The sequence below is a fragment of the Astyanax mexicanus genome, chromosome 24 (genome assembly GCF_023375975.1).
Source record: "Astyanax mexicanus isolate ESR-SI-001 chromosome 24, AstMex3_surface, whole genome shotgun sequence".
Taxonomy (NCBI): domain Eukaryota; kingdom Metazoa; phylum Chordata; class Actinopteri; order Characiformes; family Acestrorhamphidae; genus Astyanax; species Astyanax mexicanus.
Window position 1 is genome coordinate 20,044,883 of NC_064431.1, and position 16,710 is coordinate 20,061,592.

At 35.8% G+C, this 16,710-nt stretch overlaps 3 protein-coding genes across 3 annotated transcripts in view; 1 reads left to right on the plus strand and 2 right to left on the minus strand.

Moving 5' to 3' along the window:
• Positions 1 to 16,710, plus strand: part of myog (myogenin) — a 61,191-nt gene that overhangs the window by 16,771 nt on the left and 27,710 nt on the right. The window lies entirely within an intron of this gene.
• si:ch211-86h15.1 (uncharacterized) overlaps positions 1 to 16,710 on the minus strand; it is a 29,672-nt gene that overhangs the window by 10,692 nt on the left and 2,270 nt on the right. Inside the window, exon 2 of the mRNA XM_049471960.1 lies at positions 12,334 to 12,807. Within this exon, the coding sequence (XP_049327917.1) occupies positions 12,334 to 12,807 (474 nt within the window). The remainder of the gene's footprint in view (positions 1 to 12,333; positions 12,808 to 16,710) is intronic.
• Positions 365 to 12,279, minus strand: LOC103038137 (transcription factor AP-2-alpha). The gene is made up of 6 exons (XM_022682700.2): positions 5,886 to 12,279; positions 4,860 to 4,889; positions 4,038 to 4,120; positions 3,758 to 3,948; positions 3,216 to 3,345; positions 365 to 2,317 (listed from the first exon to the last, which is right to left on the minus strand). The coding sequence occupies exons 1-6, from the start codon at positions 5,901 to 5,903 to the stop codon at positions 2,155 to 2,157; spliced, it is 615 nt and encodes a 204-aa protein (XP_022538421.1). The 5' UTR covers positions 5,904 to 12,279; the 3' UTR covers positions 365 to 2,154.

The following is a 16,710-nucleotide window of genomic DNA, read 5'->3' on the forward strand; positions in this document are numbered from 1 at the left end:
TTGACATATTCTCTCCTTTGACTCGCCTCTCCACTTCATCACGTTTAACCCAGTAGTGTTTCTTTTGGACCGTCAAACGTCCCAATACTTTATACGCTCCCTTGCTCTGTTCCGCTTCTTTATCTTCCTCTTCTTCTGGGCTCATTCTTCTGTTCCACTGAAATGGTTTGACAGTCAGCTGGCCTAAAATAACAATGAATAAACAAGTTATTTATCGCATTTAATGTCAAATAACAATAATGATAAAAAATAATATTAAATATATTAGTTATCAGGACGAAGCCTTACCTTTACTCCTTTTTTTGGCTGGGTGAGCGGCAGAATTAGCCTTCTTAATTTTACGTTTTCCTACCATAATCTGAAACAAAAACCTCTAGTTAGCACGAAACACTGCTAGGCTATATACTGTCCTAACCATTTTTACATCTAGCTCATGAAGATCCTGACAACTAACTAATGAGCAGAATGTGCTGGAGTAAAATGAATTCGAGAGCGAAATCGTCCAAGGTAGTAAGTAGCGGCGTCCCAAAAACAAGCTTAGGAAACAGTGACCATATTTATTTATTTATTTCACAATTATATTTTTTTTATGGCAAGAGTTAACGTTTTTTAGATAAACTATGCTATACACCACACACACACACACATACACACTATATAGTCACTCATACTGGATCACATGGTCAATCATTGAGTGCATTTACAATCATGTTCATAATACGATTACTGCAGTTATCTAACTATTCATGTAGTCATGTAAACAGCACATTTTGAGTTTTCACACCAACACTATTTGGTCTAGTTAAAAAAGGAGTTTAGTTCATTTTGTTCAATCCTTACCAACTATCAAATATACTCCTCATGCTTAAACTGCTGTTCAGGTGCAGTTTAACCTGATTTACCACCCAGGTATTTACTACAGCTATAAATAAATAAATGCTGCCCTTGCTTCTGCTCAATGATGAGCTGTTTTTACGGTGAACACTGTATATGCAGGGCTTACTGCTCATGCTGGCGCAACTCTGTTTACCAATGCAACTACACAAAAACAAATTGTCTACGCTGCCATGCCATTGAAATTGCTGCCAGTTTTCTGCAGTTAGTGTTACAGCAGCTTAACACTGCGCATATTTACAGGCTAGTCAAGAACACAGGACCTTTCTGCGTTTACTTTCTAGCCCCGCCCAAGACAGCTCTGACCAACTTTCAGAGGGAATGTGCTCACATGGTTTGTTGTTGTGCATTCTGATGCATCTTCGAAACAAACTACAGAAACAAACTACAGCTGTGAAAACACCCTCAAGCTTTAGCAAGGTTTAATAATTAGATTAAGAAATCTGACTGAGGTATGGCAAACAATAGCAGGTTAACACAGTATGCTGTAGATTTGGCATCCTTCTTCATAGATCTTCAAGAGCTCTATGAGCTCTATGACTGAGCCCAGAAGGACTACAAGACAGATGCTAAGTGTCTCCTGAACAGTTTAGCACTGGTTAACACGTAGCTAAATCTCAGCTAGGCAGCTAATTCATCACAACCAGCAAATGGGCTGTTAAAGCAATGAGTGTTTTTAAGATGAGTAAAGTGACCCAGACTAGTGCTGGCTAATGCCATGAGGCTACAACATGCTTACAAACATAAACTGCTATCAGTCACAGCAGAGGAGAAGATGGACAATGGCTGTCCACAAATACTTTGAACTATAATGTACACTGGAATAGCACTGAGGTAATCATGGTACAATTCAGCCATATTTACTAAATAACTAAAATGTTTATACACATCCACGTGACAGGCACTCCTAATTTTCTGATTACAGACCAGGAAAATTCCTGAAACACAAAATCTGAGTTAAACTTTTTGGGGTAAAATTTACACAGCGTGCAGAAGACCTAAGGAAAGTTAATAAGAGATGTATACAAAAATAATCAAAAACATTAATAAACAAATAAATAATTAAAAAAACACTAATGATAAGTCACGACTGACTACCTGTGCAAATCATTTTATTATGATGAATACTATAGTGTTATTTCAATATGAAATAAAAATAGCAAACAAAAGTGTACAAAAAATTGACTGACGTGTTTTTTTTTTTTAAAGATCAGTCTGGTACGTCCATCAAACTGTGTGCAGATGGTCTGTCCATTTATATTAGCTTCCCAGATCCTCTGAGAGCTGCTGTATTACTTGGTTCAAGTATGTGTCCATGATCTGTACAGTGATGCCAAAAGCCTTTGGACCCAGACCATGAGTTACTGTATCATACCAGCTCATGAATGGAATCAGTGCTTTTTTAGTTTGGGCCAAGAATTCTCTGTAAGAAAAAAGCAAAAAAATAATGAAAATTCACAATCAAGTACAGGGACTATAAAATGTGATATTTAAAGAAGCAAAATGTCTTAAAATATTTGTAGCATCTGATATAACGATGCAGATGTGTTTATTAGATATTAAAGCAACAGTGTGTAAGTTTTAGGGATTTGGAGACCTCTCTAGTGAGAATGAGTAATTGCACAGAGCATTAAGTACTTTTAATGCAGGTTACTTTAAATACATTTTTTTATTTTATGAAATACTGTCAAAATGTAGACAGCAATTATATCCAACAAACCTACCAGACCACTCGTTTTCGGAAAAGTAAAAAAAAACAAAAAAAAAAAACAGTATTAGACACTGCTCAAATACTACTGCTTAAAAAAAAAAAAAAAAAAAAAAAAAAAAAAAACCTTTGGCACTGTTGCTTAAAAAAAAAACGCTACATTTAAACTTGGCCATCTCTTTACAGTAGTGCTTAGGCCAGCATGTTCTTAGGCCGGTCTCTGATCTCACACTCTGCTCTAACCATTATTTCACAGTTCTATTTCCACACTACGGGTTGCCAGGTATGGAACACAATAGCAGGATTATAAAACCTTCTATAGCTTCTATAGCTCTATGTGCAAAACTGAGCCCAGAAGGCCTACAAGACAGATGCTAAAGCTGCTCAGTGTCTCCTGAACAGTTCAGCTAATCTTAGCAAATACTGATGGGCAAATAGGGTTATTTAGGCAATGAGTGTGTTTAAGATGGGGAAAGTGATCCAGACTAGTGCTGGCCAATGCCGTGAGGCTACAACATGCTTATGAACACAAACTTCTATCAGTCACAGCAAAGAAACAACTCATTGCCTTCTTGTTATACACAAAAAAACTATGAAAATCGCGTTTACAAACCGAAAAGCTTTTGTTCTCGACAATTCTGTCGTCTTATCTCCGGATGACCGCCGAGCCTCAGCAGCCATTTTAAAATCAATAAAATTGCACGCAAGCTTTTCTAGGTCCGTTGCCAGGTCTGCGGCCTCATCTGCAAAGACAACATTTCCAAAATTATCTAAACAGTCTGTTTATTAATGTTTTTGTATACAGTCATCAGCTGCATCGCCAGACCTATCCCTTATTAAAAAATGTGTGGGATGCTATTGAACGAGCTGGAATTGTGTGAAAATTAGTGCTGCAAGGGATGGATTATCGCAGGGCACCATTAGGAACCATCCTGGTAACTTCTTGCTATCTCCCTTTTGAATAGCATTGTAAACCTTCCCTTCTTTCTGGGTGCAGCTATTTTTGCATTAATGTATGCAATGTGTATGTGAGTGTATTTACACACATGTAAAACATTAGAAAGTCGCTTTTAACTAACATGACAGTGGCGATATTCATTAATAAAAATAATAAAAAAAAAAAAGATTAAATGTTGTACTGTAAAAAAACAATACCTTCTGTTAGTTTGGAACACAGGGATGTAAGGCGAGTAGACTGGGACGGAACTACCCCCACATCTGTTAACACTTTCCTCAGGGAGACTTTATTGCTTTGAGACGTCCGAAGATGCGACACAAGCCCATTTATTGACATGAACTCAGGTGGTCCAACCCGGCGCTTGAGTTCTTCCACACTTACGTTGTACCTGTGAACGACAAACATTTAAAACCTGTACTCTGCAAATACACATATTAATAACAAACTGCAACATAAAGCATAAATCATAAAAAGTACCTCAGTTTTTGTCTGAAATTGCACGATTTCAAGAGGGACTCCACCATGAAGCTTTTCTCTGTAGAAATTCCATCCATGCTGGGCTGAATAAACAATGAATAAATGAAAAATAATTAAAATTACATTCAGAGTAAGAAAATTTTAAAAATTGAAGAATTGGCAAACGTGTAGTGCTCTGTGTCCTCAGATTAAAATTTACATATATATTGTACAAAACATGTTTGCTTTAATTGAAAAGAAAAAAATCTTTAAAGAAAGAAAGTAGAACAATTTAGCTTAAATTTTAAAGAATAAAGAAATGTTAACTTTGACTAAAGAAAAAGTTCAATTTTTTTGCTTTATTTGTAAAGAAAAATATTTGACCAATAATTGTAAAGAAAAATGTTATAATATTTTAGCTTTTATTGTAAAGAACATGCAAGAAAAATTTAGCTGTAAATGTTAAGGAAAAAAAATGAGAAACTTTATCTTTATTTTTAAAGTGTAAAGAAATTTAAAGTTTGACTTTAAAGAAGAGGTTAGGAAATTTTAGCTTTAATTGTATAGAAATAGTCAGAAAACAAATCTGCTTTAAATTTAAAGTAAAACTGAAAAAAAAATGTAGATAGGTTTAATTAAAATAAAAAATAAAAAACATGTTTTGGATATTGTATTACAGTATTAAATCTATACAATTCTGCTTTTAGAATAATGACCAGTTCACTGTACATAAAACTACTGCAGTACTGCAGTCACTCATCAGGTCAATATACTTTATAAATTCTACTGATAGTAGTTTGGCTCTGAGATTAATGATGAATATATACAGAAGTGTGTATATACCTCTACTCTACGTCTGTTTCTGCGAAGCATCTGAAAAGAGAAAAGAGCAAATGATCACACACACACACACACAGAAGCATAATGCTGTAGTAACTAGGGCTGCACAATAGATCATCTATATATATATATATATATATATATATATATATATATATATATATATATATATATATATATATATATATAATCTCAATAATCTCATCAATTTATATATTTTTTGCTGTTGCTTGACAACAAACATTACATTTACTATACAGGCAGAAATATTGGGATACATAAACATTTTATCTAAAGGAGATTCTATGATTTAATGTGGTTTTTTTTTGTGATTTTATGTCACAATAGTTCTGTTTACATAATGTATCGATAAGTTCCACATTATCTGAACAATATCACTTAAAGACATCAAGACATACAGAGTGGATTAATATCATAACCTCATTCATGCCATTTCTGGAGAAATAGTTGTTACTATGTATGTTTTCATATATTTACTCTCAGTGTCGTGCAGCACAAGTTTAAAAGCAAAATAATGTTCTTATCTGATAATAGATAACTAGCTAGCAGGCCAAGCCAAGTTCAAGTAAATGTAAATTCCACTGACCATTAAGGCATTAACAGTTATTAATCAGTGCTGGTTTGGTGTGAAATTGATTACAGTGCTGAAACCAGGGTTTACAATGGTTTTAACATTTTAATTTATAATTGCAACATTTAATATAGCATTTTTTACTCACCAACAGTGTTTATATGAAAAAAAATATATATAAAATTGATATTGAAATTGTACACCGTCTCTCACACCAAACCACTTTTATACATGAACAATTTATTTAATCAGGAATTTGACACACATGCCAGGGCAGCGAGGTTACTCTTTTCACTAGAACTAGCCTGCATGTCTTTTTACACACATACCTAACCACACAGAACCTACACAACACCTACATACACCAACATCAATACTAGCAACGCATTACTGATCAAGAAAACATTTTTTTTTTTTTTTTGAGAATGAAAACTTACCGTCTTTGCTTTCAGCATTCAGTGTCCAACGAGCTGACTGGTATCCCTCTGTTCAATAGTGTTTTCACACAAAAATCTTGGTACGCTACCGCCATATTTTACAGGTATCATTTACTATAGTCTAGTATGTTATCTAAGCACGTATGTTAACAGATTGCGATGTCTCCTGAAGCAACATTTTTCCTCACAAAAACGGTAACAATCTCACTTTAAGAACAAAATATGCAGCAGAAACACTCCTGCTATGATCAAGATGTCAGTAAAACATACTTCAGCTGTACTGGTACGTTTAAAGGGGTTTATGCAGAGTTGTTCTAATTCTATCCTGGATAAATGTTTATTAATCACTCATAAAACCTTTTGATATTCAGATTCAGGTGTTGAATAGCAGTCCAGTTTTACAAAGATTGATCAAAAAATAACAGGCTTACGCTGGTTACCCGAAGCTGTCAATTAATTAATAATCAATAAAAAGTTGCATACCAATTTGTTTTTGCACTACATACATTAAATAGGCTAAATGTTAAAAAAAAGTTACTAATTTAAAAATATTTATTGCCCAGTTACATTTAACATTTGAGCAGTCCAAAAAAAAAAAAAAAAAGCAATCTTACTTATTTAGGTTTTCTGCCCTTTTGGGTCACATAATTTCAGCATTTAGTTGCCATCCACTTGTTTTTCTGTCCATTTTCTTTTATTGGCTAATGCAGGCAATGGGGGTAGAAAAATTGTTTGCACCTCTGTTCAGTGACTGTATTTCTAAAAACAGCAAATACTAAATGCTTTCTAGCAGATCCTCCAACAGACTGTAATTCTTAGAAAAGGCAAACGAGTGATGGATGTTAATCTACACAGATTTCTCCTGAAAACTGTTTATTTGGGTAAGTAAAGTGCTTTCGTTTATTTTCGGTGAGCTTAGATTTCCAATATTTTAGCACAGTTAGCAGCAGCGCTAGCCACGGTTAGCAGAAGTGCGGTTAGCAGAAGTGCGGTTAGCAGCGCTTAGCGCTATTAAACGCCACCCAATAGCGACAGACTGAGGAACCCTGAGTGTTTTGGTAACTCAGAGCGCTATTAACTAGCGCTCCGTCCCACGTAGCTTGTTTTAGCACGATAAACACGCAGACTACAGTCCAATATAGGGCTAGCACTGCAGTTAGCGGCTAATGCTAATACTGAACTGTCGATTTTTGGGAAAATTAAAAGGATTTTGTGCGCCTTAAAGTGGGAAAAATACAGTAGGATATACTTTCCCCACATCTTTACTTGTGAATGAAGTAAACAAATGAGAAGAAGTTACCTGTGTGGAAAATTAGCATCAGTTCGTTGATTAGTGAAGTTAAAACCTTTGAAATAAATAGCGCACTTAAACTACATAGACAAGTATTTAATAGAATTCTTGAATTATACTCAACATATGACCCAAAAATGTATCGGAAAAGACAAATAATGCAATCGGTCAGTGTATTATTATTATTTTTAATGATAATACTTGCCCTACTGTGTGTGTGTGTGTGTGTTAAGATACTCTCCCTGTACAAACTTACCACCATATGATTAGTAACACAAAAAAATTAAATAAGAAAAGCAAAAATGCCATCATTCATGAATCGTTCTTGAGGTACAGTATATAATGAATTGTTATACTGATTTTAAGTCATATTGCTCATTCATACTGTGTGTACAAAATCATTTAAGGATCAAGGTTCCTCACAGGTTTATATAACTGCTATCTAGGGGTGTGCTATATCGTATCGTACACAATAGTATCGCATTTTTGAACATTTTTGAATATCGTGAACGATATTTTACTCTTAAATATTGTGCTATATCACCCACCCCTAATTATCACATCAGGGTACTTCTGTTCTGCTGTTTTTAGTGAAAGAAAAATTCACACTGTTCTCATTTCCCATTATATATCTACTAGAGACAGATTATATCTGTCCAGTATCATTTACTTTACTATAATCCTAGATACATGGAGATTTTTGGAGTGCCTTATTAGTATCATGACATTCTGAATCATTGATTTTTGTTACAAATCTGATCAAATTCTTGTATTTTTTTATATCTCAGTTAGGGGTGTGCCATATCATATAGAATGCAATAACTACATAAAATTTTCATTTTGTTAGAGTAGTGATTCTTGAAATCATTGTTTTTAATTCAGTGTTTAATTCAGAGTATCTTTTCACGAAAATAGCATAAAATATTGTGATATTATTTTAGGGCAATATTGCCCACCCCTACTGCTATCAAATTAAAACAAACCAATAACTAACTCATATGGAAGCTTTTATTTTTTACAGACTAATTACAGTTACTAACAGCTACTAAGTATCTGCTCAGCCAGCAGTTCTCAAAGTGGTGCCCGATATATTTTTCCTAATCAGTGGTAACGCAGTTTGAGAACTGAGCAACACTTAATTAAATAAGTTGCTTAAATGGGAAAAACGTGTCTGACAGAACAAAAGCAATTATAGTAGTTTTGGAATGAACAATGACTCTTAAAATATACACATCTTTAACCATGTGTAAAGCACAAACCATTAAATAAGTGACAGAAAATTCAAATTCTTTGAAACTGGAGCCTTTATTGGTCCTTCTGAATAAACAAAAAATATAGATTACATTTAAATCATATTTGACACAACGGGTGTCCAAAATGATTTTTTCTTGAACTAAAAAAGTAATACACAAACAAATTGGGAATTCCAAAGTGTGTGAATGTGAAATACTCCAACAGAACTGGCAGGGTGGAAATCAGGAAGATGTAACATTTCAGTAATTTTTACTCATTTGCAGTTCACAACCTTTTCGTTTTGCATGGTGGTAGGCTTGAAAACTGTTTCTGTCCTTGTTCAGACAAAGATGCACTCTGCATTTCTCACAGTAAGCAAAGTGGTCTATGCAGTGCTTGCATCTCTGTCAGGTTTCCCCATGTTGGGAAATGATTAAGGCTGTCCTTTCTCACATCAGGGGGCATCAAGGGTTTTCTTCTTCCGGTGAGGGGTTGGCATTGTTTCTAGAGATGACAATGATCTGCCACACCTGAAACTTTGCAGGGCCAGGTCTCTTTCAGGTCTCTTTGGTAGCGGATCCACGCATTGATTACTGCCATTGTAACAGTGTGCCACCAAATGTAGATGTACCATCTTTGAAGCTGAACTTGTAGAGTGCAGATAGCATATCAATAAGATATGGTCTGGGAACCATTATGTTTTCTGATCCCAAAGCTTCACATTGCCCAGTGGTTCAACTCAATGCCAACAAAAGAAGAGAGCAGGTTCACAGCTTTGTGGTCATACCATTTTACAATGATGTTGTCTTCCTGGTTTACTCTGAAATCCATAGACCCTCTTCCCTTTGTCTTCAGTTTTTTCTCATCCAACAGTTGGCAGTTCTTCACCCTGTTCATTCGGACAGTGCCTATGTAGTAGATGTCTATTTGTTTTAAGTGCTGCACCAAAGGAACTGATGTAAAGAAGTTGTCAGCAAAAACGTTGTGATTTCTTCCTGCTGGAGGGATTGATGTCATTTTCAGGACAACATCTTCTGTAGAACCAACATCAGACTTCTTTTCATCGAGATTTTCTCCTCCTTGACGCAGGACAAAATCATAGAGATAGCCACTTTGCCCGATACATCCCCACATCTTGAACCCCCACTTGTGTGGTTTTCCTGGCATATAGCACCGTAGATGTGATTTTCTGATGTCACTTGGAATATAGAATTTCCATCCAAAATCCTCTTCAAAGCATCTTCAACACTGTATTTTTTTGCCATCTAAGAACACATATACAAACAATAAACAGATTACTGTGTATTTTTCCTTTTATTTTCGGTAAAAATCAGTAAGCAAAAAGAAGTTACTAGTAATTGTAGTATCGCAACACTCAACTAGTCATCGATCATGATACAGAAAGTTAAGTATCAATTTTTTTGCTCTAAAATGTACCAATTTAAGTAATTTAAACATTTATCGTATTTTTCACACTATAAGGCACACTTAAAATTCTTAAATTTCCCAAATTCACCATTGTGCCTTGTAACGCAGGGCACCTTTATGTTTGAATTTTACCCGTCAAATTGTAAGGAGCAGTAAAGCCACTCCGCTGAAGTACAGCATTATAAACTAGTTTCAGTTTAGTTCTGCAGGCCTGTAATTGAAGCAGTATTAGCATTAGACGCTAAGCGATTGCTCTTTCGCCATTCAGAGGTGAGTATTATCAGCCTGTAGCCTGCTGCTAACCCCGACTAGCACTGCTGGAGCAGCATTAGCCGCTAACCACCTCAAGGGCTAGCACTGGAGTAAGCAGCTAATGCTAATAATATTTTTTATGTAAAATGCAAGAAACACAATAAAATGATAATTGATTGATTTACATGACCTTATATACCCGCTGTATCAAATTTAATACATCATTTTCAACACGGTTTTACTAAAACATATATTATGAAATTTTACATTGCATCAATCCAGTAACTGTTCCTATTGATACTCCATAAAAAATAATGATTTTCTTACCTTAACCTTGTCAGAATTGGCAAAGTTCTTCTTCAAAAACCACCTGTGTCCTCCTGTTCCTTAATAACAGCAATCTTGTAGCATCACTGAAGAGCCCTCTAGTGGATAAATTACTGCCCCCTGTTGAATTATCTGTGCACTGCATGTACCTCATGGTATACATTTGGTTTTTCAGAAAAAAAAAAAAAAAACTAACACTGCTCACGTGGAGGGCTCAAGAATTAATGTATCACATATGATATGTTTGGCATTATAACTTCAAATATAAAAACGCTGACCAAGCACTAATAATCCCACTAGTTGCCTAATAAGACAATGTTGGTCTGAGGTCAATGGTCACATATAAAAATAAAGAAGTGATAAAATAATTCCACTCATCCCTACTGTACACAGATCCAACTATTACCTTTCTGTCTTAGTAGAAAAAAAATAATTTGTGTAATTAGAAAAAAAAGATTTTAAAACATTAAGGTATGCAAATCAGTCTCAAAAAGAGGTGTGACCTAATTTAAGGCACCATTTTTAATATCTTTTTTAAAAATGTAGGTAAAACAAAAGTTCTTAGGTAGTATTATTATACTTATGTGTAAAGACAAGATCGTAATTTTGAATTTCCCTTCTTTGCTGATGCTAGCATATCTCTGTACCAACTGAACAACAGAATCCCACCGGTGTGCACCTCCCATGGTGAACTGTAATGTGGTGGCACAATGTGGTGTACAGAACTTTATCAAACAACCTTTGCAGCAAAGGCCATACTGATCCACACTGCCAGCAGAACAGAATGCTTTACTTTATGCAGCGTAACAAAATCCATCAATCCAACTGATTTTCAATTCCATTTAAAATAATATCAGAACGCAACACTGTCTGACGAGTGCCGTCACTTTCTTTAAGATCACCTAGCCGGAGGAACTATTTAGAAAGTAGAGAGTTTCAACTCTTTTAAGGCCCAGTTTTCCAGAAAGGGGTTAAGCTGAGCCCACTGAAAGGAAAACATAGTCTATCCCTGCGTTTTAATATGCAGAAGACAAAGTTTTTTTGTCGCATTGCCCAAAGTGTGTCTCTTTAGGTGTGTATCTAATCTAGCAAACTACCCATTGAGCTTGGGCTAAAACTAATTATGATTATTTATTACGATAGTTGAGTAATCTGTCGATCACTATCACTACTATGTACTTCACAGTTTTAAGCTAAACAGCTGTTCAGGTGCAGTTTAACCTGTTTTAATACCCACAAAATTGTAGCGGCAGGTGTGAAAGAAATAACATTGTAAAAACAGTAATCACACTCAGATACTAACCCAAACAACTGTACTGAGACAAGAGGATCCAACTATCAAATATATCTCAACATTTGAGCTGAACAGCTGTTCAGGTGCAGTTAAACCTGTTTTATTAACCACAAAAATGCTACAGCTATGAACAAAAGCAGTCTCTGTAGCTGCTGCATTCTAGGCTGTTTACACAGTGAACGCTGCATGTGCTAAAGCTTTTTGAAATTGCAGTTGCAAATTTCCACGTACAGCATAAAAGAAGCTTTACATTGTACAAATATACAACTTTCCTGCAGGGTTTCTCATAGTGCTTTATAGCTGGCTTTATACCACGCATGCATCGTTAGTAAAAGAAGGCCACATGGCGAAGATGCCGAATAGCAGCATCTGTTTATTAAATACTTTACTGCACTATTTATCTATCACCTATGGCTACGCCAACCTTATTTTCTTATCAAGAACACATTTCCCAATCAACAGAGTTGCTTGTCGCTAAATTGCGCCTACAAATGGCATCCTTCTGCGCATGATAAGACTTGCTTTATCCTGTCTGAGAAATCAGACCTATGAGAACCTTAATAAAGCTCAACCTGAAGACTGCTTCCCCCTCTCAAAGATCTGAGTGTGGTCACTTGCCTTAGATCGTCCGGGCTTGTGCAATGACGACATTCGTTGGCTGTCCATTTCACCCCCAAGTCCACTAGTATGACCAGATGCAGCAGCAGCATTGTTGGGATAAGAAGGGATGCAGCTCTGAACATCACACAGAGTCTGTGGACCCAAATTCGACACAAGCTCGTTGGGTTCTTGTTTGACCTGAATGTAGGGACCAGCGAGGAGTAGATTATCCATACTGGTTTCTGCCGTCTGGGACTGGAACATGTCTTCCATTTTCTGTTCGCTCTGGAGGCACGGCTTCGGGGATACAGGTTCGTTAGCCACGGCTATTTGGGACGGAGCATCTTGAAGCTGTTCCTGTGCGGCGCTGAGCTCCAGCTTGACCTGGATCTCCTCACTGGTCTGCCCCCACTGCTCTCCACAGGCTGGCGGCCCCTGCCCGGCATCACCGTCACCATCGTGCATGATGGGCATGCTGGGCATATTGGGCTGTAGTTCTGAAAGAAGCAGATAAGCATAATTTACGTAATAATTTAAGTACGGTATACGTGGTTTTCTCAGTTCTTGTCTAAGGGCAACCTGAAGCAATGTAAAATTCTGGTTTAAAGTACAATAATGTTTGTCTGAAGGTATTCTGAAAAAAAAGAAAAATTATGTTTTGGTTTAAAAGACAACAAGTACAAAAACGTTGGTCTAAGGGCAACCCAAAGAACTGTGATATTCTGGTTTAAAAGACAAGGACATTAATGTTAAAAAAACGGCAACCTCAAACAATATGATGTTCTGGTTTAAAGACAACAAGTACAAGAATGTTGGTCTAAGGGCAACCTGAAGCAATGTGATGTTCTGGTTTAAAGACAGCATGTACATTTGTGTTTTCTAAGGCAACCTGAAGCAATGCGAAGAGCTGGTTTAAAAGACAAGTACATTAATGTTTCTCTGAGGGCAACCTGAAAAAATGTGATGTTCTGGTTTGAAAGAGAAGTATATTAATGTTTGTCTAAAAAGAACCTGAAACAATATGATGTTCAGGTTTAAGGACAACAAGTACATTAATGTTTGTCTAAGGGCAACATGAAGCAATGCGAAGAGCTGGTTTAAAAGACAAGTACATTAATGTTTGTCTGAGGGAAACCTGAAAAAAAAAATCATGTTCTGGTTTAATACATAAGTACAAGAATGTTGGTCTAAGGGCAACCTGAAGCAATATTAGGTTCTGGTTTAAAGACAAGTACATTAATGTTTGTCTAAGGGCAACCAGAAGCAATACGATGTTCAGGTTTAAGGACAACAAGTACATTAATGTTTGTCTAAGGGCAACATGAAGCAATGCGAAGAGCTGGTTTAAAAGACAAGTACATTAATGTTTGTCTGAGGGAAACCTGAAAAAAAAAATTATGTTCTGGTTTAAAAGATAACAAACACAAGAATGTTGGTCTAAGAGCAACCTGACGCAATGTAAGGTTCTGGTTCAAAGACAAGTACATTAATGTTTGTCTTAGGGCAACCTGAAGCAACCAAAAGTTCTGGTTTAAAGACAAGTACACTGATTTTGGTCTAAGGCCAACCTGAAGCAATATGATCTAGTTTCCATACAACAAGTGCATTGATGTTGAGATGTTTGAGATGTTTAAAGTAAAGGACAACCCGAAGGACAATACAACATATTATATTTCTCACACTATCTATGCTATATTGATGTTAAAAGCTCAGAGAACAGGCATGCAAAGTCATATTCTATTGGCAATACGTCTCCACAGAGTCTAAACAAGATGTGTGTAAATTTTTGTGCAAGGTAGCGCTCACCAGTGCCTTCAATATTTATGACATTCACAGTGAGTGCGTCTGCATGCCCTCAATAATCTGATAACTGCAGAAAAAAAACAGATTTCGCCAGTAATCCGATCAAAGTGTTTACATGCACTGGGGTAATCAGATTATGGCTGGGGCGACTCATCGATTTGCATAACGTGCATCGGCGCACAACAAAGACGGTCCTTCCCACTGAAAACAGGGCCTGCGTCCCAAACCACACACTACTGCATTAAATACTGTGTTAAATCGTGCTACAATAGTGCACCACTATCAGAAGTGCATTTGTTAATGTAGTAAGTATAGTAGTGTTTTATTACTATTAATAATATAAATATTTACATCCATTAGATAAAAAATAAATTACAGCTATAACTTAAGCTGCTCATAGTGAAAAACTGAATTTAGGAAATGGCACACTGGTCAAAAAAGCAGATATCAGTAGAAAGGCTGAATTGAAGGAACAGAAGGTAGGGGAAATTAATCTGGTCCAATTCTGTAACAAATCCAGTAAAGATAGACCAGATTTTTTTTTTTTTACCAAATAACAGAATACATTTTTGCAGGTTTTCCTTAATTTTTAATGGCCCAAATGATTTTTTTTGGTCTTGGTTAAAAATGACAACAAAAAAAAACACACAATTTAAAAATATTTATTAAAACAGAATGTTTCTATCATCCCAACAGACATTCAAACGCAAGTAAATTAGTCAATTAGTAAATTAGTTGTTGCTTGTAATGCAAACTGTTATTTTTTTATGCCATTTCCTTGTACTGTCTTTTTCACACCGGATTATAGGGCGCACTATCAATAAACGTCTATTTTCTGGTCTATTTTCATACATAAAGCGCACCAGATTATAAGCGCTACACTAAGGTAAGCCAGGTCAATATTAGCTAGCGGTTCATCCCAAGTAGCTTGTTAATAAACACGCAGGTCCAATTTACAGTCCAATAAACTCGCCTCTGTACGCTGAAAGAGCTAGCGCTTAGCACGGTTAGCGACTAATGCTTACAGTACTTCTGGAGAACAAAACCAAAACTCTGTATTGCGCTGTCTGTCAGCAGAATAGATTTACTGCTCCTTACAACCTGATTGGTAAAATTCATACATAAGGCACACCGGATTGTAACGTGCCCTGACTATTTTGGGGAAAATTAAGAATTTTAAGTGCGCCGTGTAGTGCGAAAAATACAAGAAATAATTTAACTCGCATCCAGAAAAAAACACAACCTGAAACAGCACAGACACACACCAACAACTTGGTTTTACCCAAGTTTAGCTCCACTAACTTTCCAAAACTGCTAAATAGAGGTTACGGTGTTTTCACTAAACACATAATTGTAAATTGCAATAATACTGTTATTTTTTACTTCAGAATTTTTATTCCCTTTTTTATGTTAAGTAAAAGGACAATTTCTCTCAAAAAATAATGCTGCTTATTTATTTAAATCAGCAGTAGCAGAAGGAGTGTGCCAAAAATTCTGACACAGTAAAAAATATCTTGCAATTTACTAAGGATGCACAAGGATATTGGCATAATTTTGTATTATTTGTATTTAGTTATATATATATATATATATATATATATATATATATATATATATATATATATATATATATATATATATATATATATATATATATTCTTGAAATAAATGTTCTTGAAATAAATGTTATTAAATTCATTGTTTTTTTTTCAAAATTGCCAATACTATTGTTTTAACAAAAATACCTGCTTGCTTTTAGATGTGATGCTGCCAGATTGTATCATTTGTAGTGTACACACAGGTTTGGATGCCCCTCCCTTTTATCTTTCTTTTTTTTCCCCTAGATTTCATCCACCAACAAATACCAGTAAAGCAAAACCTGAACTGTCTGGGGGGCTAACAATTCTAATAATCAGTGCACAGCAGACAGACAAAAACACAGAAAAATGGCCTATCTATTAGCCTCACTAGCAGAGAAACAAATTCCCAGAAGGCCTCAGTCTCTGAGACCCCCTTCCCAGGATATACCACAGCACAACCCTGACTGCGTTTGCATGCAATCAGTAATCTGATTATAATTGAGTTTCTGCAGTTATCTGATTATTTAAGCCGTCACAGCAAACTTCGATTTCTTAGATCGGATTAAAACCCAGGAAATCTGATTAGGAAACCCAATAGAGGGCTGGATTTCAGCTCTGCAATCAGATTTCTCGGCACATGTATAAGGTTACTCTGATTACTTTCGGCTTTCTGTGTCTGCGCATGCACAGAAGCATACGGAACCGGATAGGACATATATAGTATTTATATATGTATTTATATATTTATAAATATTATATTTAAAATGTGACACTTTGAAAGTGTGTCTTTGCAGCAACATGGGAAAAAAGGCAGCACTGTGTTTTATAAAAAACAAAACAAAAAAAAACACATCTGGCAGTAAAGTGGGTCCATATTTACTGAAATAAAAAAAAAAAGCCAGGGCAGGAATGCCCGACTGCCTGACACCCATTATTTGATTGCCCAAGCGCATGCATGTAAACACGCTGATCGGATTACTGAGCAAATCTGATTTGCTGCAGTCATCGGATTACTGA